This window comes from Cataglyphis hispanica, chromosome 7 (assembly GCF_021464435.1).
Source record: "Cataglyphis hispanica isolate Lineage 1 chromosome 7, ULB_Chis1_1.0, whole genome shotgun sequence".
NCBI lineage: Eukaryota > Metazoa > Arthropoda > Insecta > Hymenoptera > Formicidae > Cataglyphis > Cataglyphis hispanica.
In genome coordinates this window covers 7405529-7429728 of record NC_065960.1, presented here as the reverse complement: position 1 = coordinate 7429728, position 24200 = coordinate 7405529, and the positions used below count along the sequence as shown (strand labels likewise).

Genomic DNA, 24200 nt, shown 5'->3' with positions numbered 1-24200 from the left:
AATACATATCCACTTTTCGACTGTTGATATATGTGGATATTTTCGTCATCAACTCCAACATTTGGAGTTGATGACAAAAAAATTTAAGGTTTATTGATGTAAATTCTTCAAGCTTTTATTTTATCTCTTTTTTATTCTCCTCCCAAGGAGAGAAAAAGATAAATTCTGAGCTAATGCAGCCAGTTCAATTCTTTGTTCAACTATAAAGAAAATAGACTCTTGTTCGAGCTTCTAATAGCACGTACGCTTGATCAAGCAATTCGAAAATCAATAGTGATGAATATATACCTTACGTAGTTATACCTTCTTAATTACAAAAAATACTTGAAACTTTCCTTTGTGAACAATAAATAAATAAAAACAATTTTAACGAATTTAATTATAATAATCATACTTTTACTAAAAATGATCAGTTTTGATATAAAATACTTTTCTCGGTTTATAAATTAAAAAAAATATGATTTGTAAAAACGCATAATTTTTTTTATAGGGAAAAATCCACCTCTCTCTTCGCAAATAAACGAAAAACTTGCATATAAATATATATATATATATATATATTTCGGTTCTTGTCGTACCCGTCTGTGATCACGACGACATCTCGGCGTCCGCCAGTTTATTGTGTTCATCATGGCTTCGATGGGTTAGTATTCGTCGCGAAAATGTTATTTAATTTGCCGTTTTAATTTATTTACGCGACGATAATGGAACGTAGCGCGGATAAATAATTTTCCCCTTCACCCTTCTTGAATTTTCTACCATTTATCGCATTGACGTAATTTAATTTTATGTCTTTCCACGCAGTTGTCTCGGGTTTGACTTTTCTTCTGTCATCTTATGTTTAAACGCACGTTGTATCCTCATGTATCTGCGAGAATGTCAGATTGAAAAATCTTTACTCGTTTCTAGAATCTCTGGTGTGCGATACTCTCGATCTGAGCGGTCAGGGCCTCAAGAAACTTAGCCGATGTCCCTCAGACGCTGATATTAGTACGTTGATCATAGACGACAATGATATACAACGGCTTGATAATCTGGATTCTTATCACAGAATTACCAAGGTAATTTATGCAAATTTATATGAAAGATATCGTTAATGCAACAACTCACATTTAAATGTAAAGTTTTACGACTAGTCTTCTTCTAAGTCTATAGCCATATTAAATCTTTTTATAACAGGATTGTGAAATTTTATAAAGTTTTATGTATTAATTTCTGTCATTTGGAATTAATAGAATTTATATAAAATTCTAATGTTTATACATATAAAATTATTTATCAATGCAATGTATAAAACTAATATATGTATTATGTTAAAATATATATATATGGATGGTCCTTGATTTCAGCTTTCTATAGTCAGAAACCAATTATTGCGTATGTATGGTGTGTCAAAATTACATAATCTTGTTACTCTCAATTTGGCAAACAATGGTATACTCACAATAGAAGGTATCAAGGACATGATCAATTTGCAAACTCTCTGTCTAGCGGGTAATAATATCAAGGTATGATGGAATGCAATCATAGTATTTTACTATTTTTTAATATTATAATATATAATAATGGTATATTTTATAGTCTATTGAACATCTACATACAAACATCAAATTGGAACATCTGGATTTGTCTGAAAACAGCATCAGCCATATTTCAGACATATCTTATCTACGAAATTTAAAGGTATAATATTCTGAATATATTTTTGTCTAGAATTATTTTGTAACAATAATTAAATGCTTTGATTTGTTGCTTTATTTATTTTAGTTTGAATGATGCTTTACCATTAATGTATATCTATTATCATATAATACAAATTATTATATGATAAATAATGTTTTAGGAACTTTTTTTACATAACAATCGCATAATAACACTGCGTCAATGCGAACGTTACTTACCCACATCTTTAGAAACATTTACATTGGCAAATAACAATATTACTGATCTGAATGAAATGTCACATTTGGCTAATCTTAAAAATCTGGTGAATTTTTCTATTGCTAACAATCCATGTGTCAGTATGACAGGTAACAGTATGTATCCTTTTTGTAAATCACATGCACATATGTTACTATTTCATGTAGAAATCAGTAGATCTGTTGATGTTATCTTTTAATATTAATTATAGCTGCAAAGAAATTTGTTATATCAAGATATAACACTGTAGCATTCTATTTTTAAATACCATAAGTGATAATTTTTGCTGGTTAAATATTGCTTTTACAGTTATACTAGATATAAGAAAATTAGTTTACATTTATCATATAGCATTACAATAGCATATTATTCTTAACAAATGGTCTATAGCGGCTTCGACTATCGGCCTTTTGTTATTAATTGGTGTATGAGCTTAAAATCCATTGATGGTTATGCGGTTGATCCTATTGAAAGGTGGGTTTCTCAAAAATATGTTTTTATATAATTAATGTATCAAGATTGACTCATGCACATTTTGAATTTGAATAATTAAACTAATTGGCGACAACATTTACTCAGCTTGAAAGCAGAATGGCTGTATTCTCAGGGACGCGGTAGACAATTCCGCGTTGGTGAACATGCCTTACTTGCTCAATATCTAGCATCTGTCTGTCCGCTCTCGGGCGAGTCCTTAGAAAACGAGACCGACAGGAAACTTAGGCTGATACTGAGCAAAGCTCAACATCACCAACAGCAATTGAATCAACAAAGCGATGCCGGGAGTGTGCACAGCTTAAGTAGCATGACAATGAGTCCTTCTCCAGCCACTAGACGTAGACTTAGTCATAACAAGACAAACTCTCCCAGACGACCTAGTGAGTCCAATATATCCATCTTTTTTGCATAGAGTCATATTGGAAAGTCGAATGGAATGAGTTTTTTTTTTTTTCAAGAATTCTTAGAATTCTTTAGAATTCAATTTAATATCATATTTGCGAGAAGTGGACTAGTAGTGATGTAGATTTTCCAATCGTCAAGTTGTTTGATTCACACATCCTAGTTATGATCTATTTTCTCTAGTGCCAATGTTGACATACTATGAAGATAAATGCTTACAATCACCAAAATTTTATGAAGCAAAGTACTGTATCTGCCATATCCCTTGCAAAGGTATCCAAGGTCAAATTGAGGAGATTTATTATATATATTGAATAAAATAATATATCAGGAATGTGCAAGAATCTAAGAACAATTTCATCCTTTAAGTTGTGCTTAATGAAAATTATATATTCAGTTTATAAAGTTATTAATCACTTAAGTAATACAAATTAAATTGCAGTTTTATTTTTTATTTCTAATACTTTTTATAAACATTAATATTAGTTACATGTATATTTTTATAATGTTTTACTTTCATTGTTAGTTTCTCTTTTATAGCTTATATATCTCACTTTTAGCAAATATTAATCAATTATTTAAAACACAATTGAAACATGAAAGAACTACCTAGTTTGAATTCGTGCACATACCTATTCCTCTCATGCATAGTACTTTTTGAGCAGTTTGCTTCTTTAGGCTTATAGTGCAAACGACCATTGGCCAATGAAAGCAGTTAATATATTATTATAGCTGTATACTTAGAGGATTTGATTAGCATATTAGCATTGGACGATTTGGAAAGAGAACTTTTCACATAGTTCACATCTTTTCTTTAAATAGTATATTTAATAAATAGTGTAATATAATTTTAATTAAAGTAGATTACATATCATTCTTGCATGTTTTTTTGCTAGCAATGCTAGCATCTAGAGAAATTTTCCACAAGCACAAATATATTTTATACAAATGATATATAATCTTGATTGTTGTACGATAAACATTAACAACAGTATCAAACAATGTTTAACTTAAGCTTCCTCGAGGAACTCTCTGAAAATGAAATCGCCAGATCGAATGGTAGCCAGCTGTCATACTGACACCATGGTTTCTTCATGTCACGGTTTATTGAGCGGCGATCACGAGACGACTCTGATGACCCAAAGCTTAGATCCCAATATGCTCTCTGGTACATTAAATAACAATAAAACATCAAACAATCTGCAAGATATGGAAGGTAATATAATCAAATTATTATATAATAGAATCAGATCACAATAAGAGAAAAATATTTTTATCTAGAAACATCGAGTCCTTTGCAAGCAGCTACGAAACTTGTACCAGTACCAGAATCTTTGATGAGTCCAGATTTTCGTCCGCCGTCAGGTCTTTCGCGGATTTTACCAAAGACTCCTACACCAAGTAAATTAACATCTCCCTGTCAAATAACAATACCTAGCAAACCATCTATGGATGGTGATGGAAAGGCAATTCCGATCATAAATACTGTCAATCCTATGGCGAAAACGAATCTATATGCTATAAAAGCGAACGCGCTCGTAAAGAGTAATTCGGCGACAAATTGCAGCGTCGTAAAACCGAGCATAGCTAAGCCGATCGTGACATACGCTAACACTAAATGTCCACATAGCGTCAAAATTAACAATTATGTTCAGAGTAAGACACTGCCTGCGAAGAGGAGCACAAAAAGTCCCAATCTAGCCAGAAGTATACAACGACCGAAAAGTGCAAATGAAAGACTCAAGAGTAATTTGAACAAAGAAAATAAGAACGGCGATGTTGATAACGGAATTCAAAGTAGTGACGAAGATAGTGAAGTATGTCAAGCGAAATTGGATAGTATTCGGCATAGAGCTATTCAACGAAGGCAAGAAGACAGCAACAAAGGTAAAACATGATCTTAAAATAGGAATATTAAAATAAAAGTACTTAATAGTACGTATTAACGGATAATTTTTTGGATTAACAGATCAGGATCAAACAGAAAAGGCTGCTATCTGTATTCAAAGAATGTGGCGAGGCTATCATACAAGGAATCTTAATAAAAAAGCTACTAATATATTAAAAACAATCGACATGATGAGAACAAATAAATACATCCAGTAAGTTCGCGCACATTTTTGTCATGCAATTCTATATATATTATTCATAGAATAAAATATACAGGTGGAATATTTTACAGGAAATTATCAACTGACATGGAAGCTACAAGAACTGCTCTCGAAAGTGAGCATAAATTACAATTATTACAAATGCAAGCAATAAATGCATTATGGAAGAAAGTAGTCAGTTTGCAACCAGGTAATCGAGAAAACACCTTCAATGATACAGGCAATAATACTCTGCAATCAAATGCAGATATAGTTAGTAATCTCACTCAAACCTGCAATTTACTTCATACCCAAGTGAGTTTTTAATGCAAGTTTTGTGCATGCAATGGACTCTATACAATTTTTCCAATAGCTTACATTTTTTCGTTTCCTTTGTCAGGTTCAGCAATTGCAGGATTCGATGTCCGAAATAAAGCGTTGCATGTCTAATATGAAACCAAGACCTGAGCTTGTTGATAATGGTGTCGCTACTCAAACGGAAATATCTGCCGTACACACACCGGCGGGGGAAGAGAACACATTCCCGTATGGACGTCCGCAAGTTAATAGGCCGCAAAGTTTACCGATACATCAAACGATACATGAAGGAAACGAGAACAAGAGTTTCGCGTCTAATTTGGTGGACAGCGTACTGAAGAAAGTGTCGCAATCAACTGACACGACAGACGATGAAGTTAATACGGACATCTTGAATTCAAATGAGAATCCAGAGGCGTCCCACCCGAACGATAATCCCGAGATGTTTAAGAGTTGCGAAGAGATAATAGAATCCGACTTTAAGGAGGCGGTCGAGAATGAGGTTGCAACAAATAATTACGAAAATATAATCGAGAACGCGGCGATAGATGATGAGGTATGCGAGGAAGCGTTATGCAAGGAATTGCACAACTTAATCGAAACAGAAAATGGAGCGGAAGCTTGTGAAAATTGTGACAAGGAGAACATGGTTAATGGAGATAATAAGGAAACCTCGTAGATTTGAATATGTCGATTCGTATTCGCACCATATGCCTTGTGAGTAGCGCAATTATGGTAAGACAGTATTTGTGAAATGAAAGAAAAAGAAGACGAATGGCAAAATATAATGCTCACTGTAAATAGTAATTCTAATCGTAACAATATTATAAAACGAAATTTAATTTTAATCGTAAAAACCATTTTATTATAAGAGGAAATATAAGAGGGAATTTTATCAACGTTGAACAACAAGCTGCCATTCTGACCGAATAACATTCTCTCGTGCTTAAGTAAGAGATTGATAAAAAACAGTGCGCATAAGTGATATCAATGAAATTTATTTCGATAATTATGAAACGTTTCAGTCAAAATTTAAATACAACTTTTGTTATACATTACTTCTATATGTCATCAAAAAATTTCAGGAATTTTCCGTCCAAACATCCAACTGTTAACGTAATAGTATATACATTCAAGTAATTCACTGCACTGGGTATTGGAAATTGTTTCTGAAAATGTTACATTAATTCTGTTTATAATGCTCTCTTTCTCGTCGAAGTAGTTTCATAATATACTCTAAGAAAACACAATTTGCATTTTAAAAGATGCCGGTTTTTTTAAATTTAAAAACGTATGTAAAAGATATATATTTATTATTCATTTAATATATCTAATCAGTTCCTATTTCGTGCAACAATTTCGTATTTAATAATTTATTTATTTGCAATACAAAGGAATATTATCTTCATTGTACACTAAAAATATTAAAACATTAAAATAGAATAGAGCAAAAGATGATTGAATCTCTAGACTCTAGTCAATACAGTAGCTTTTACATTTAGGTACACTGATATTCGTTTCAATTGTTATGTATAGATATTACTTAAGGCTATAAAATAAACATTACAAAATCTTCATTTAAGATCTGCTATATCGTTAAAAAGCATGATTTAAGTCATATAGAAAAAAAAATATAATACTGTATTTTGATTCTGTTTAATTTATATATGACAGATAATTTATTCATTGAACAATTCAATATTCCGCAAATACACGTGAGCTAACAAGTAAATTAATACTATACCTATATTGATTGCAGCACATTACATATATATGTAGTCTATATTTTTTATTGTTTATTCTTTATTATTCCCTTTTTCACTGATCTTAATTTATTACTTGGCATTTGATTACGATACATAGAATGAAAATGTTATATGTAATATAATTTTAAATCAGTTTATAGTTAAAATAGATTAAGAAATTTAAAAATTTGATTATAATGAGAGAAGTTTATCCTGTTTTTGATATACTTTCTCTTAAAATCGTTAGATTTCAGGAAAATATATTTTGACAAGAAGTGTGCGAATTAAAACAATGTCAACATCAACAGATTTACATAATTATGAACGTAACATTTATTCTATGCGTATAATGCATAAAAAATATCAAGTAATAGAAGAGCAGTGAAAAATAATGTAACAAGGAAAGTGAGTGGAATTAAAAATGAAGAGATTGTACTTGCTAATATTTTAATGCTTGGAATTTCTTGAATAATTCAACATTTTTATGAACTTGGAGATGAATGTTCAATGTGCATCTAATGTAACTTGCAAGATATTTGCAGCAATGTTTGCTTCAATAGAAAAAGCTTAGCTAAGATTTTTATTCTTGTGATTTGTCCAGAGAAACATATGATATGTGATATATGAACCAAAATAATTTTCTTGTAATAGTATGGGTTAAATAGACATTTACCTCGTGAAACGAAAATGTAGAAACTTAAATTGTGTAGTATTGTATTTATTTCTCACACATTCCCTGACAACTTATAAATTTTATATACATAAGGCAATACATTCCTATTATTATATATTATTTAAATTTCATTTTATACTTGTATTTAACATTGTTTTAAGAAATATATACAAAATTAGAATATGTTATGCAAATATTATTGTCTCTGAAAATATTCAATAATTCTTGAGTATCTTCTTATCCAAATATTTTCCAAATATTTTCTTAGTAAATATATCATTGATATATTGCGTTTTTAATAAAAATTTATTAAAAGAGATGTAATAAACACAAAGAATTATTGATATCCTTATATTCTCTTCATGAATACTATGATATATGTACACAAATATATAAGTAATTTAATTGAAAAATCGATATATTAATCCTATGAATTGATTTTTATTGTATAATAATCAATTAAAAATTATTGATTTTTGAATATTTCAATTCCTTAATCTATATGAGGAGTGATGCATTCTTTTATCTAAAAAATAAAAATATAAAAATTTTTATTAAAATCTTTATGAATATAAAATGTACTCAATGAAACATTTTCTGACATGTTATTTTTTCAAATTCTAAATAAGTTTTATTCATCTTTTTTACTTTTTTTATCTCTCGTATAATATCCTTATCATTAGGGTATATCTCAAATGCTCTCTCTAAATCTTCTATTCCTAATTTATATTCATTCAAGCCAGTGTAAGCTTGCCCTCTTCTAAATAAAGCTTTACCATTAGTATTGTCTGTTTTCAGAACCTGAATCAAATCGTATGTTAAAATATAACGTAATCTTTCTGATTTTTCTCACAAAATGTTACTTACCTCATCACAAAGATTTATAACTTCACGATACTTTTTTTGCTTTAGTTGTACAGCAGCTAAATTAAGCAATAGAACTGATTTAAGTTCTACCAATGAGACATAAATTGTATCTGGCATGTCTTTCTGCTGACACATCCAAAGATAATACCGTAATGCTTTTTTATACTTTCTACGAGCATCTACAAAGTTTTTTTGGGAAAAATAAAGATTTCCAGAATCCTTTATCCTTTTTATGACTTTTTCCATATATTTGTGCTAAAAAAGTGAATAAATTAAAATTAAGAAATAATCTCATGAATATATGAACAATGATTTTCAGAAATATATATGTGAACAATAATTTACACTGAGCTTCTCAATATGTGAAGAATAATCCCAATCTTCTGGCCATGGAGTATAAACATCCTCTGATCCGTCATTTTCTTCCAATCCCCAATCATCACCTTTTTTCAGTTCTCCACAATCAACTATACTTATTTTCTAAACAAAGCAATCGTGACACTGAACATTTATTATAGATGAAAGAAACTATTATCCTTGTGCACTAAGAGATACACAATCTTACATCAATTGGAATATCCTTTTCAGTTTGCACTTTACTGATTTCTAACACTGCACCCATGCCTTTTATAACTTTTCCAAACACTATATTAGTGTCATCCAAATGTGTACAAGATTGAACAGTAATAATAAATTGGGAACTGTTGGTATGTGGTTTCCCTTCATTTACCATACTAAGTAATCCAACAGATGTATGTTTCAAGGTGAAATTCTCATCATTAAAATAAGAACCATAAATACTTTCTCCACTAGTTCCATCAAAATTGACAATGTCTCCACCCTGGATCATAAACTGCGAAATGACTGCAACAATGCAAAATTATATGAACGTATGACAGTCAATTATTGTAATCAATTAAATTCTAATTCTCTCTTGCTCAAGTATATAATAAATATATATAATAAATTTATACTTCTGCAGACACAGAAATCTCCTTCAAACACAAAACTCTTTTTGTACAATTTCAAGATTATAACGATTTTCAAACAAAGAAATATAAGAAAAATAAAACAAGTTGATTACAAATTATATACAAGAGGATTAAATATCAAGAATATTATGAAATGCATACCTTTGTGGAAAATACTTCCCTTGTAATGTAACTTTTTAGCTTTTGTCCCAGCACCTTTCTCGCCGGTGCACAAGGCACGAAAATTTTCCGCAGTTTGCGGCACTACATTTTTAAACAATTCTATGATGATTCTTCCCACTAGATACAAATAACAAAATCATGATTTTTTTGCGCTATAACAAAATATTTATATTACGCAATATTTTATAACCTCATGCGAAATACCTTTCTCATCGTTTATCGCAACGTCTAAAAAAACCACGGGATTATCCTTATCGCTAAGAAGATCGCTCATATTTTTTTTCGAGGAAAATAGTTTCATGCTGTCCTCGGAATAAAGATCCTTTTGAACAATTTTACTCATAGTAAGGTTACTCAGCTTGATGTGTACTTGATATGAATTGTGAAGTTCACACAAATGTCAAATTTTAAAACCGTTGTGTTTCTGTCTCTGACATACGTTATTTCTCTACTATTTTTAATACTAGAAAAAAAATTTTCTCTCTAATAATACACAATTAATTAATCATTTTTTATATAATATTAGATTTATTATTGTTGAACATAGAAAAATATATTTTTTGTAAATTTTAAAAAATTTTATAATAATAAAGAATATTCGAATGCACAATTTCTTAAAGATATGACTTAAAGACCGAAAGAGAACTTGTTATTTTGTCGTTAGTTGAAAGTACTAAAAAATAATAAATAAAAAAAGCAGCACCTCCGCAAAATGACCAAGGTCCCACCGAGATTTGAACTCGGATCGCTGGATTCAGAGTCCAGAGTGCTAACCATTACACCATGGGACCTCTTGAATAAGAGTGCAGTAGATAATCTACATAAAGCATCAAAATTTTTCGATAAAAGTTATTGATATTATATAATTTCGAAACATTAATTTGTTAAATTTAGAATTGATAACAGGTGTCAGCAATTTAAATACACGTACTTACAGAATTATTACAAGTATCTTCGAAAAAAGATAAAAGTTTATTTCTTTCATATATTCTTCTTTCTTTCTTGTATATTTGCATAAACATAAATTGAATAAATTTTAATGTTATACTGAGATTTTTCAACATCAGTTTGTAAAGTTATACAATTCAGCAATTATCAATCTTTGTTTTTCAGATTGTAAACAAGATTAAGAAATAAACTTGGCCAATAGATTTTGATAATTATATAGTGGAATTTATATATTAAGAAATCACATCAAAAATTCCATACTGTATATGATATAAGTAAATATTACATATTATAATGAGGTACAAAATAAACTCAATATTGTGCAATATTGTGTCAGATTAAAATTTGCTAATGGAAAATTGAATTTTACTTATCAAAGATTCAAATTCTACTTAGAGCAAATTCAAATTATGTTTACAATGAACATAAAATCTCCATTAAAACTAGCTCAGTACATATTTGGACATACTTGACATCTAAATTTTTTTTTTTTAAAGGATTCTAAAATGGCAATAATTCTAGAATTAAATAAGTAGGATAGTCGAAAATATAAAATATCCAATATCCATTTTTCTGTTTTATCATTGTAATAAGTATAACAATGAAATTTCTCACAGAATAACATATAATTGCATATCACTTATTCCATATAATAAATTTTAATACATATATGTAATATTTATATATCTTTCATCTATATCTCACAGAATTTTTTCAATAAGAATTTTTACTATATATATAAGTATATATATGAAAATTATAATACTAAATAAACAAGATATCGATACACTTATCATATACATATAGTAAGTAGTCAAATTTCTAGAAGCTTTTCTAGTACTAAACTGTATTATATACTATCAGAACTTTTTTGTCCTCTATTACTTATTTGGAAATAATAACGAATAATATAATTCGTTTCTTCGCGCGATTAGTTTTAACTCGAGTCGATATTGCGTGAGTAACAATTTCACATGCGCTCCTCGCGCGTTTACATATTTCAGTGATTTAAATGTACAATACACAAATGAATAATAAGATCATTGACTTAAAGCACTTTTCATATTTTGAGCAATAAAAAAGTACATTTTTTCTCGTATCCTATTTTGTATGATAACACTTAAAATAGTGTATGTGTTTCAGGATGTGTATATAGATGTATACGCGAAAAATGAATTTCTCTTTTTCGTTTCTTTTTTCATATTATCTCCATTTCACGCAGTGAATTTGGCAAATCGTTTTAAAGATCCTTGCTTTCGTTCTATATAGACACGATTGATAGATATTACAATTTATATAATAATCTCGATTATATATTATACAAATATGACCTCACATAAAAATGCTCTTTGTTCTAAAGCCAAGTTGAATAAAGAAAAGAGGTGCAGATTCAACGGTTTTTAATAGAAAAAAAGGAGACGCTCCTGTGCGCTGCCAGACAGTAATCTCCAACCGCGTTTAATGTTCAAATATTGTATGATGGCACGTACACAAATTAAGACTCCTGAAACAAATAACATCATATTGCAGTACTTTTAATAACAATTGTTATATTAAAATATCTTTTGATTAAATTTCTTAAACATCATACAAACCAAATGCCATTATTAACCACCAAAGCCATGAGTTTTCACGCGAAGCAAGATCGGTAGAGTGTTTGACGATGAGTGTCCATTTTGTCAGAGACAATCCAAAACCAGCCAGTGCACCATAACGAGAGGCAATAGTGTGACAGAAACACATCAGTAACAAGAACCCAATCCAATTGAATAGGAATGCAACTATAAAAAGCAGATAAATTAATGCAAATAAATATCACGCTTTTAAAAAACATTAAATTGAAAAATAAATAAAAGAATATCCCACCAAGAAATGCTGTGAAGAACATAAAGTCTGTACCAAGTAATCCACTTTCTGGATCTCCCTCTGCAGCTTCGGTATCTATAGCCAATATTGTTAGAGGTTGTTGTGGTGATCTAATATTTCCTGGCTATAATAAAAATATTAGAATAACTTAGGATTTAAAACTTAAAGTGTTTTAAATATAAATATATAAAAAAATATATATATAAATATGTATATATATATATATATATATATATATATATATATATATATATATAGAATACATAACAATACATACATGTATAAATACAACACATTATATATAAATATATATACAATTCTTTCAAGTACAGCTATGTACCATATGTACTTGAGGTTGTGGCTCGCCTTGTAGAGTTTTTTCACGTTGTACTTCTTCATAACTGGGCAATTTGGTAGCTACTTCGTAAGGAGGTGGTGCAGAAAAATCTGGTTTTGGAGGTGGTATCTCTTCTCCATCAACCTGAATAATTTTATCGAGTTAATAATCATTTAATCTAGAAAGATTTTTACTATATATTATGTTATATTACCATCCGATTCGTTGTTGTTAAATTATTTGCATGTGCACCAGCAGCAGAAGTTCCGGAATGATTTAGTATATCAACTTGCATGAATGGCATAGCTACAGTAACTGTAGGAATTTCGTTCTGATGTGACGTTTCGCCACTGGTATCCGCACTTGTTTGAGGCGGCTATAAAACAGCATAGGATAGTTTTCGATAATTATGTATAGTTTGCAGAGTGTCGCTTCCGATTATTCTTAGAAAATATAATCGATAAAAACATTTGTAATATCAGCATATATATGTGTCTCGTGGCAGATAATAGATGACGATGCCGCTTGTCGAAATACAAAATCCAATAAAAATTATCATAAATAACATGACATTATGGGACAGCATTTTAACAAATTGAACAGAGCCGATTATAATCGAGCGAAAAAATATTGACGATCGTGCGAGGCTAGTTTTTGTCGTGACGCATAAATCGACGCGATGTTTTTACGTAGAAATATTTCGCACGAGATACTCTTCTCGGCACGAGAAAGGATAAAATGTCCTATAAGAGTTTAGTGAATGGGACCATGTACGATTCGTCAGTAGACATACCGTATTGTGACGAGCGTTACTGTCCATTTCCGGCCAGATTTCCACGTGGAAATTGACAAACGGTATCGGAAATTATCTCCGCGATGGACGGCACGCGCTTATAAAACGCGAGAAACGTCACTTTCCAAATTAATAAAAAGTATTCACAATCCCGATGGCTGACAGCTGGTAAGTCGTAGCCGACGTAACGTTTCACGATCGCTCTAAAGTCACGTCCATCATCCTCGATACTTTATAGATTCCACGCAAAGGTGATCATGAATTCGAGAAAGAGAATTTTTTCTTTCTGTTTTACAGATTTTTATTATTTTCGTGGTACACCGCCATATCCCTTTTGCTATTTTTTCCAAAATTTTTATTTTAGTATAAACCTTATCGAAAATTGTCGAAGTTGATGGTATACTTTCATATTCAATTGTCAATAAAATATTACAGAAAATGAAGCTGAAAAGAAAACTGATCTCTTAATTAATATTTATGATTCTAAAGGAACTATTAATTTAGTTTAATTATACGTTTCAGCAGTATTATCTTCGACATCATGAGTATTTATCAACAATTACGACTATGACTTGAATATAGAAGATAATCCGCGAAAATTCGGATTACGAAGACTCGGAATATCGAGTGCTCTGATTGGACGCGGGCAATTGTGCATTGAGAACCGAGCCTTAGGACGGCATCCCAACTGCCGGAAGACAACGCGACGCACCGGATATGTACCGTTACAATGACATTCAACAATTACAATGACTTTCTCATCGTCCTTTCGAACAACATCGTAATACATCCTTCGCGTGTCGCGAATAACGCGTGGATTCAATGTTTACGTATTGCACGAAGAAACATCGTCAACATCATTAATCTATGGAACTGTCGCTCATTTGACTAGCCATCCGACGAGGATGGTATAGTGGGGCGGGGAGCGGGGGAAGGAGAGACTTGTTCACGTCGTCGCGCACAAACGACGCTCCGCTCGTCAGTCAGTTGCTCCAGTCGCTCGCTGATCGTTACTGGAGTAGGTAGACAGGTCTCTCTTCGTCCACGCGATGTCGGAAGTATTCAAATTGGGTGACTTAGTTTGGTGTGTATTAAGAGTGCGCATATTGCGATCGTGTATTTTAGTGCCACGTGTACTAATCCTCTTCGTTTCTCTTTCTGGCTTTCAGGGCGAAAATGAAGGGATTCTCGCCGTGGCCGGGCCGGGTAAGTGCTGACTTCTTCCCTTCCCCTTCCCCTTCCCCTAGTCCGTGACTATCGTAACGCGGGCTCTCTCGCTGCGCTCCTCCCGTTAACGTCGTCTTCTGCGCGCGCGCGCGCGTATTTGGCGGGTTTTGCCGCGTTCGCTTGTATCAAGTTATTCCGCCACGACGTCGTCTATCCCGGACTTGGCTGTCGACGCTATTCAACGCTACTAGCTTTGACCCGCATCGGATCGCATCGCTCGCGCGTCTCTTATCTCCCGCCACACCCGACCTTCGAATTCAAATTGGCGCGCAGGCCGTGAAAATATAACCTAAATCTCGTACACGCCGGATTAATGTGTTCTTCTCTCACTATCTTTCCCTCTCCTCTCCACCGTTTAGTGAAAGCGATCGTCGCAGATTTCATAATTCACTTCTCATCGTCGCGATGAATATCAAATAGCGGTATTGAGATCCGCTATCATCGAGATTTCAGAATTTGTCCCGCGTAATGTAGCTATCTTTTTTCGATTAATAGTAACGTGCGCATGACGTCGAATACGAGTATTGTCTGAGCGGGTCTGATTACGTCTGATCAGCTTGTCACAGCCGCATTTTTTACAATAAATGCATATTTTCCTGTAGAAGGGGAAAAAAATAGAGTGAGTATTAAAAAAAGTAACTCTGGGGCCTCAATTTTACGCGGTAATTTTTTCATGACAGAGATGTATGAAGATCGAGAGTTTAAAATTATTGTTTAGATATAAGTTTATTTTAATATTAATAACTTTATCTTCCGAAGATTATCTTAATTCGTATAAATATAAAAATTCAATTTTTTTATATAACATTTATAATGATTGATTTATGAATAGGTAATTATTATTCGACTAGAATATTGATGAAGTACCTTCAAAAATATATTTATGCCTTTGGCAATTTTTTTTTTTTTATCAATCTCGTATGAAAACATGAAGATATTGAAAGTTTGCAGTTGTGAACTTTCAGTTTGTAAATGACAACTATATCGTACCAAAGTATTCTGTTAGAATTAATTTTCAAATAATTGTATATATCTATCTTTTATTTTATATAAAATGATATATATATATATATATAATGTTTTGAATGGATTGTAAATAAAAATGAAATACAAAACATATATAAAAAGAAATGTAATTATATTTATCAAAATATCAAGCTATATATTAATTTTATAATGGCATGTGAAGGTGTCAGTTCCTTCAAAGGACTTAAAGAAACCTGCAAACACTAAAAAGGGACCAGTACAATGTATTTTCTTCTTTGGAACAAATAATTAGTAAGTTTTATTTACAAATTATTTATATGTTATATATTCATAAAATATTACTATATTTTATATTCTCTTTTTTTTTTTGTAGTGCGTGGATAGAAGAATCCCACATTAAACCGTACCAAGAATATAAAGATACTTTAGTGAAATCTAGCAAGTCTGGTGCATTCAAAGATGCAGTGGAAGCCATAGAAGATTTTATCGCCAAAGGAGAAGTGAGTTTAAAATTTATATATTTGTATTTGATAATATTATTTATAACTATATATTATAATTTGATAAAATATTAATTATGTTGTTAACAAATATAACTATTGTTAATTAAATTAAATAATAGTAATGGAATATTTTATGTAAAATTAAGATAACAAAAATTAAAAATAATACATCTAATTAATCTTGCATAAAAATGATAATATTTATTACGCATTAGGTATTTGAAGATGGCTTAGATCCAGATTCCCTCTTCGATAGACTTAAAGAAGAGACTGTAGCTGAGAAAAAACCCGTCGTTAAAACACCAAAACCTCGTAAGGTTGGTAGCAAACATGTCTCGCATTTTTTCATAATTGTTAAAAATGTTAATTATTTTATTAATTTTTGTATTATATATTTGTATTAACTACTACTACAGGAAGTAACAAAAACTCCTAAGCGATTAAGGGACAGTGGTTCAGATGATCGTCGATCTGGTAAAAAGCAGCGTAGGGAATCAAGTACCAGCAATAGCAATAGAGTTGGTAGTGTCAGTCCTACACTGAATCATTCTACCCCGGCTAGAAAAACGGGCTCGCTTCTAAACAGACCGGCAAATGTCACCAGACCTGTAAGTAATTTATATTTTTATTGTTAATAGAAAAAATTCATACATTGTACCGTATATTAGCATAAGTAAATTTTAGAACATACAATTTAATAATGTTATTAAACCTTATATAATATATAAATAAAGAGATATAATATATCTACTCTCAATATTATGCATAAATGGAACATTTCATAGAGTTGAGATTAGATAATTAGAGAAGAGGCGATATTTTGTTTTAAAATATCTGGAACTATATTTATATTTCACATTTAACACGAAATATAATTATTTGAATTAGATTTTTGTTATTTGCCATCTAATATTCAAAAACATGTAGGATGTTATCATAGGCTGAGAAGCGGCATACGTACGCATAATGTTCTGTACATATATGTGAATGTAATGTCTCAGTGCCGTACTTAGCTATACGATGATCCCGTTTTTTTACCTGTTTTTACTTGTTCTATATATATATAATATTATTTTAATTTTAATAAAATATATTGAAAAAATATATTTTTTTATGATAATATAATTTATAAACTAAAAAAATTTTTTAATTTATTTGAATTTTGATGAAAATAATAAGATATTTAATTATATCCTCAGACTTTAGACATATCATATATTAATTAATGACTTAATGACTTTGCAAATTTGGGGATCTTTATCTCTAACCTTTTAATATAATTTTTATAATATTTATAATTTAAACATATTAATTTTGCAGTGTCATATATATATATATATATATATATATATATATATATATTATTTATTTATGTGTATACAGACATTAAGTAGTGTATACATACACATATAAAATCTGTGTAAAATTTTATGATTATTTTATTATATATTTATTAAAAATTATATTTATTCACATCTAAATATATATATTATATTACATGAAAACAATCTGCTTAGGATTTTAAAAAAATTATATCCAATATAGTATATTCTAGAGAATTAATTTATAAAAAATTGTTTTATCTAATTATTCATAGCTCGAAAAAATTTGTTATTCTTACTAATAATTTATATTTTCTTGTTAATAGTTTTTGAATATGAGTTTTCTAATTTTTAATATAAACATTTTGGTAATCAGGAATTTAATTAAGATTCTATTAAATTGGATTTTAATTACAATTTTCTGCGAACTTTATTTTACTTTTTTTTAATTAAAATTTTATTTACCAGAAAATTATTCAATTTTTTATTAATAATAAATAAAATAACAGTATTTTTAATTCGAATTCGGGTATCTACTACTGAAAACATAACATTTGTATAACAAATATAATCAAATTCAAAGAGAGAGAGAGAGAGAGAGAGAGAGAAAAGAGAAAAGAGGGAGAAAAAGAGAGAGAGAAGAGAGAGAAAAGAGAGAGAGAAGAGGGAGAGAAAAAAGAGAGAGTTACAATTTAAATATTAAAATTTCAAATAGCGAAAATTTATACCAATTGAATCGTATGTCTTTGCGCTTGTGTGCGCGTGCGTGTTTATAGGTGGAACATTTGTCATTGTAAAAAAACATGTTATTTTTATATGTATTTTTTTAAGAAAGTATTTCAAAAGTATTTGTATAGGTACCGTAACACTTTTTTATCTTTTTTCGCAGGTCACGCCGCCTTTAGATCTCGAAACAATGTCAGAAACTCTCAAGGAAAAGAACATTCTCCCATCAAATCTGAAATTTGGTTTTCTCGGACTTGGCATCATGGGTAGCGGTATCGTGAAAAATTTGATCAACAGTGGTCATAGCGTGATCGTATGGAATCGGACGCAGGAAAAGGTATGTATCAATATGTTTGTTTTTTGCTATATAGCGTGCGTAGAAAATTTTTGTCGATGCGTTATAATTGAAATATTATTATTATTATTATAAATATATTTATCTTAACAATTGCATTTTTATGTATAAATGCATATAACATTTATATATTAATTTATTTAAAAATCATTAAAAACTTATGCTATTTAAAATGAAAAACATTTGATAGAGGGTTGTCGAAGGAAATCACAACCAATTATCACACAATTAACAATTTATTAACTGAAGAGATTTATTAAATTCAAAACGTTGAGCAGAGAGTATTATTTCTATTGAAAGAAATAATTCATTATTTTCGCAAAAACAAATAAATCACTCATTATGAATGGCTTTAGATTTTTTTATCGCTCGTTCGAAATTTTAAAATTTTAATCGTTCTTTTATTCTTCAATATGAATATTGCTTGAATAGTGAAAAATATATGCCTTAATATAAATCAGTTCCATTGCTTATTCTGAAACGTGCAAGTTTACGGAATAAGAAATGATAATTTATTCCATTGCACTTATTTATTGTTCTTTTTGATATATCGATGATATCTCTTCGAATAGAAAATAGAAAAATGTTGGTGGAAAACTCAACAATTTATTCCAGTGTTAAATTTTGGTAGGTAATCCTCTTGTGATGGATTACAGCTAAAATATTTTGAAACGATATTCTTACGGACATAAGAATTGCTTGGTCTTTTTAATGATGAAAGTCGGATTAAACTTTCGATAATATAGAAATAGTGTTTCAGCTGCAAAAACAAATTTTAAAACAATTATATATTTTTATATTTTATAATTATATATTTCTCGGATTCCTTCTTTGATATGCAATTTTCATATTTTGAATTGTAACATAAGCAGTACTTATGCAAGATATATAACCTGATAACATCGATATATTTTTAACAAATTTAGTGATTGGCAAACATCACTTACAATTAACGAAAAATTTGCTATACGCCATCCTGATTTTATGCATTTTTTTAATACTTTTAAATATCATAATTATAAAATTATAAAATTATAAAATTTAATAAATAAATATATATATGCTCCAAATAATTATTATTTTTATAATAGTTTTGAGGGCAATTTGCTATTATCAACTTACAATCAATTGCACCAAAAAGACATTCAAGTGAATAATTTTCTCTCTCTCACACACACATACACTCAAGTTCTATATTCTATAATATATGGATTTTTTAATCGTAATATATTGCTTCAAAATTTACAAATCACAACGTTTAAGAAACATGTTGAATAAAATTGTCAAAATTGCACAGGATGTCCCAAATAAGTAGCCGATATAGTTTCAGGGCATTTTGCAGATTAAGAAAATAAAGTATTATTTTATCGCTTCAAAGAAATTCTTATAATATATAAATTATTTCTTACGAGTATTTCCGCTAAAAATAACATTTTTATGAAGTTTTTTTCATTAAATATTACTCACATGGAATAAATTTTTTAATCTATTTTATAATTTCTATCTTTATAATTATTTACACATAAATAGTGGCGTAACTCATTTTTTACACATAAATATTTACGCATAAATAGTGGCGTAACTCATTTTTTATTTGTTAATATTACTAATAATGAATTTTTTTTATGGATTTTTAATCTCGAATTTTAAAGTACCAATTATCTACACTAATTATGCCACTGTTGATATAATAATATATATATATATATATATATATATATATATATATATATATATATATATTTTGGAACGCGAAAAGTCGTTCCTAGAAAGCATCTTTGCATGATTTTTTATGCTATAATTAATTTACATGTGTGCTACACGCGCATTATTCTTTCATGAAGGCTTCACAGTTTAAAACGATGTATAAAAAATATATATGCTGGAAGCATAAGTACAAATTCTTTGATCTAAAGGAACAGAGAAAGATTCTCTCACTTAAGATTCGATGTGCCATGATGCGAGTAGTTAGATTAACTATTTAGATTAAATTTACTATTTTCTAAGCGGAGTAGAATTCGGGTTTTTCATTTTTTGTTTATTTTGAAAACTGTTTACTTAGTCTGGTTATATAATGCTGGTTAAGTAATATAGATATCGATTTAACTACATGTTGAAAAACACATCAATCGGATTTTATTTTCTCAAATATTTTTTCATCTGTTTATACAATAAAAAAGTAAAGGGTTTATTGATACTGATTGCTCTGTAGTCAAAAATTTTAGTTAAAAGATTGTTTATATTAGAAATGACGCGATCTTGAGTAATAAAAATTAATTTTTTTTTAACAATGAAATTTAATCAAGTTGATAATTATTAATCGAACAATAATTTCAAATATTTTCGATATAAATTAATTTTCTAAACAATAATTCCCTTATTTGTTAATAAAATAAATGCATCGAATTTCTTGATAGAAAAAAACTTAATATTATGCATATTGATGCACACACACACACACACACACACACACATATATATATATATATATATATAGGATGTCCAATAATTTTTGACACATCCGAAGTATGAAGGTAGATGGGCTCAAACTGAAATGAAGTCTTTTATCATTTTGCGATTTTCGTAATAATTATTGAGAAATTAATTTAAAAAAATCGACCAATTCGTGTGAGTATAGGCGCGCAGTAAACAAGCACAACTCATTGATATGTAGTTGTTATTGCAAATTTTTGAACCGTCCTTTCTTACCGCACGCTGTGTATTTGCAAAATTGGTTGATTTTTTAAAATTAATTTTTCAATAATTATTACGAAAATCGCAAAATGATAAAAAACTTTTTTTCAGAGCTAATCTACCTTCATACTTTGGATATGTCAAAAATTATTAGACACTTAGACACAATTTTTATAATGTGCAAATGATATATTATATTTACTATAAGATTCTTATTTAGGCAACTTGATTTCAGTATTTTTAGATATTTGTAAAATTGATATAATTGTACCGCTTCTGACAAATTTATATTAATAATAAAAATCATTATGTAAATGACATGATAGTGTCGCGCGTCAACTATCTATCTATTTAAGTTTTTAATAAAATTTTGAATTAAGTTTACAATTGCAAGATATGCACTATTTGTAATTACTTCAATCAACTGCAACTAAATTAGAACGATAGAAAATAATCTTAATTTAAATTAGCATACGCGCGAATGTATCGATGAAGTTTGTGAGACTAAGTATTAGAATGCACTTTTTATATAGTGCTATCATTACGATTGGAACCGAATGAAGTATAAAATATGTCTGAAAAGTTGGAAATCAATAGACCATTTTTTGATGAAAATATGGAGAAATGTTTTCTTGATAAAAAATTGCGTAAATATCTTTTAATTTTCATGAAAGATTAGCAAATTATTATAAGTGTTCAATGCTTGCAATTATATTTCTATGAAAAATTGAATTATTTTAAGACATATGTTATTAAAAAAATTCTTATCTTCATTATTAAAATTTTTTTAATTATCCATATAGATAATTGATATATATATATAATAAATTGATATTAATAAATCTCACATAAAAAAGACATAAATGAAATCTTAATTTCGACATCTTTATCATAAAAATTTTTCTGGGATGAGTGAATTATAGATTTTATTATAAAGAAAATATTGCACATTTACATACATTTGCAATTATTTAAAATATTTAAAATATTCAAAACTAATATATATAATTAATTAAAATAAAATTTTTTTTAGTTAGTTATATTGAATACTTAACAATAATACTTGATAAACTCTTTTGATTTACTCGTACATGTTTTAGTCAGGAGTCAGAAGCTGTTAATAAATTTTTATATGTTTGCACTGTTGTAAAAATCATGAGAAACATATGTCAATAATTAGATATTTGCGTTATAACTACAAATATGTACTTTGATATTTATTTGTAAGTAGAACTTAGCATTCGGAAAAATGTTAATTAATTTTGACAATGAAATATAAATGCTTTTTGATACTAATTAATATTATATATCAAAAAAACCATCTAATTTTTTTTTACCGATCAATATTTAAAAATATCGAATCTATATCATATAGATTCAATTTTGGAATAGTGAATATTACAATGTTTTTCATTAATCACATAAACATTATTTATTAGAAACTTTTCTATTGATTTTTTGATAGAACCCATTAGATGAGATAATGAATCATTTGGAAGATTAATGTTTGTTTATTTTCTGACTAATTATTGCCTAAACTTCCTTAATTAGGCTTTTATCCAACTTTTGAGGAAGGAAATGTTGACTCCAGCTTCATCAAGTTTGAATCTGATATCTTATTGATTTCCAGTTCTTCGGGTTTATTAGTCGGGTTAATTTAATCTAGCACGCGTTTTTTCAACATAGAATATGCTTTCCCTCGTGTTATTACGACGCTGTAACACCAAGACCGACTATATGATTTCCGCCATGATTATGCTTCGTCTTGTATATCCCGTACGCGGCCTCCCCCTCTATAGCTAACACAGAGGAAACACGATAAAACTTTATCTCTCGCGTAACGCAGCTGACACGATCCAAAGAAAACAACACTCTTCTGGCCTCGGTCATTTTCCTTTCCATTACGACTGATATCGTTGTTATTGTGATTCAGTCATTTCTATGAGTAGCAGCGTCATTTACATAGATGATCGGTATGCAGATATCATTTTTCATCGCATAATTTTTTCAATATGAAAGTATGCGTTCTCTACGAATCGATTGATGAATTTCTAAGCAAACCAAAAGATAAATTCACAAATGATTGACCTTGGGCCTTCTTAAGATAACATTCGAAACAGATGTATGTGTGTTTTGCTGTTTCTAATATATTTTTATACTTATATATTATTTCTATATTACTTCATGATTAATAGAAATTATAAAAGTTTTTAATGAACTATTAACTATTAATAGTATATAATTATTTAACATAAAATTTGTCATTTTGTATTTGAAAAATAATATCCAGTTTTTGTTTTATATACGTATATTCGTAACATTTATAAATTTCAATTTTTTTTATAAATAATATTATTTTTCTCATTTATATAATTCCATAGATTTTTAAATTCAAAGTTAATGGAAATAAAATTTAACAAAAATATCAAATGATTTCAGAAAAATCATATTTTCCAAAAAATTAAAAAAAAATCTTTGAGATAAATTATTTTGCTATTTTTTATATAAAGGTGATAAATCTAACACATTTAAATACATTTTTGAATATATTTAAAAAATTTTGTTTTATTTTATTCTAAATTTATTATTGAATTTTGAATTATTCTGTCCATAGATGATTGACGATTTTTTATTAAATCTTTTTTGCACGTTGTAATTTAATGATCATAATTTATTAAAGAGATATTTAAATCGGATTAGACAGATTATGTACAATTCACTCTTATTTTTATAACTCGGACACTGAATATTGTAATGATAATATCGATAATTAGAATC

The 24200-nt window shown here is 29.0% G+C and overlaps 4 protein-coding genes and 1 non-coding gene across 8 annotated transcripts in view; 2 read left to right on the top strand and 3 right to left on the bottom strand.

The window, feature by feature from the left end:
- Window positions 1–560: 560 nt before the first annotated feature.
- LOC126851024 (centrosomal protein of 97 kDa) lies at window positions 561–7672 on the top strand. The gene is made up of 12 exons (XM_050594571.1): window positions 561–643; window positions 910–1061; window positions 1350–1508; window positions 1582–1683; window positions 1844–2040; window positions 2311–2394; window positions 2500–2795; window positions 3833–4033; window positions 4099–4704; window positions 4787–4919; window positions 5000–5222; window positions 5308–7672. Exons 1-12 carry the CDS (start codon window positions 631–633, stop codon window positions 5902–5904), a joined length of 2763 nt encoding a protein of 920 aa, XP_050450528.1. The 5' UTR covers window positions 561–630; the 3' UTR covers window positions 5905–7672.
- LOC126851054 (peptidyl-prolyl cis-trans isomerase D) lies at window positions 6204–10371 on the bottom strand. Of its 3 annotated transcripts, XM_050594625.1 has the most exons (7): window positions 9869–10340; window positions 9644–9781; window positions 9076–9374; window positions 8856–8990; window positions 8511–8765; window positions 8292–8444; window positions 6204–8169 (listed from the first exon to the last, which is right to left on the bottom strand). In XM_050594625.1, the coding sequence occupies exons 1-7, from the start codon at window positions 10005–10007 to the stop codon at window positions 8137–8139; spliced, it is 1152 nt and encodes a 383-aa protein (XP_050450582.1). In that variant the 5' UTR covers window positions 10008–10340; the 3' UTR covers window positions 6204–8136. The 3 variants fall into 3 exon arrangements, with proteins under 3 accessions (XP_050450582.1, XP_050450583.1, XP_050450581.1); XM_050594626.1 differs by lacking the exon at window positions 8292–8444 and having other exon boundaries at window positions 6204–6394; window positions 9869–10371; XM_050594624.1 differs by having other exon boundaries at window positions 6204–8444; window positions 9869–10351.
- Window positions 10372–10383: 12 nt separating this feature from the next.
- On the bottom strand, window positions 10384–10455 carry Trnaq-cug (transfer RNA glutamine (anticodon CUG)). The gene has a single exon. It is a non-coding gene; the product is annotated as a tRNA-Gln (tRNA).
- Window positions 10456–11176: 721 nt separating this feature from the next.
- Window positions 11177–13813, bottom strand: LOC126851068 (NEDD4 family-interacting protein 1-like). Of its 2 annotated transcripts, none has more exons than XM_050594654.1 (6): window positions 13609–13813; window positions 13030–13191; window positions 12828–12959; window positions 12479–12602; window positions 12208–12393; window positions 11177–12116 (listed from the first exon to the last, which is right to left on the bottom strand). In XM_050594654.1, exons 1-6 carry the CDS (start codon window positions 13633–13635, stop codon window positions 12013–12015), a joined length of 735 nt encoding a protein of 244 aa, XP_050450611.1. In that variant the 5' UTR covers window positions 13636–13813; the 3' UTR covers window positions 11177–12012. The 2 variants fall into 2 exon arrangements, with proteins under 2 accessions (XP_050450611.1, XP_050450610.1); XM_050594653.1 differs by having other exon boundaries at window positions 12819–12959; window positions 13609–13812.
- A 720-nt stretch (window positions 13814–14533) lies between these two features.
- Window positions 14534–24200, top strand: part of LOC126851045 (cytokine-like nuclear factor N-PAC) — a 35345-nt gene continuing 25678 nt past the window's right edge. Inside the window, exons 1-7 of the mRNA XM_050594606.1 lie at window positions 14534–14692; window positions 14778–14814; window positions 16025–16113; window positions 16196–16322; window positions 16541–16642; window positions 16742–16933; window positions 18537–18710. Coding sequence (XP_050450563.1) covers window positions 14658–14692; window positions 14778–14814; window positions 16025–16113; window positions 16196–16322; window positions 16541–16642; window positions 16742–16933; window positions 18537–18710 — 756 coding nt within the window. The 5' untranslated portion in view covers window positions 14534–14657. The remainder of the gene's footprint in view (window positions 14693–14777; window positions 14815–16024; window positions 16114–16195; window positions 16323–16540; window positions 16643–16741; window positions 16934–18536; window positions 18711–24200) is intronic.

Bases quoted from the DNA above. Each gene is read 5' to 3' on its own strand.
- LOC126851024 (XM_050594571.1), top strand. The intron at 2,041-2,310 runs GTATCCTTTTTG...AATGGTCTATAG, and splicing joins AGTATGACAGGTAACAGTAT to CGGCTTCGACTATCGGCCTT. The intron at 2,395-2,499 runs GTGGGTTTCTCA...ACATTTACTCAG, and splicing joins GCGGTTGATCCTATTGAAAG to CTTGAAAGCAGAATGGCTGT.
- LOC126851054 (XM_050594624.1), bottom strand. From the start codon at position 10,007: ATGAGTAAAATTGTTCAAAAGGATCTTTATTCCGAGGACAGCATGAAA. The intron at 8,991-9,075 runs GTAAGATTGTGT...TGCTTTGTTTAG, and splicing joins AAAAGGATATTCCAATTGAT to AAAATAAGTATAGTTGATTG. The intron at 8,445-8,510 runs GTAAGTAACATT...GATTTGATTCAG, and splicing joins TTATAAATCTTTGTGATGAG to GTTCTGAAAACAGACAATAC.
- LOC126851068 (XM_050594653.1), bottom strand. From the start codon at position 13,635: ATGGACAGTAACGCTCGTCACAATACG. The intron at 13,192-13,608 runs GTATGTCTACTG...GCTGTTTTATAG, and splicing joins GTAACGCTCGTCACAATACG to CCGCCTCAAACAAGTGCGGA. The intron at 12,117-12,207 runs GTTTGTATGATG...TATTTGTTTCAG, and splicing joins GTGGTTAATAATGGCATTTG to GAGTCTTAATTTGTGTACGT.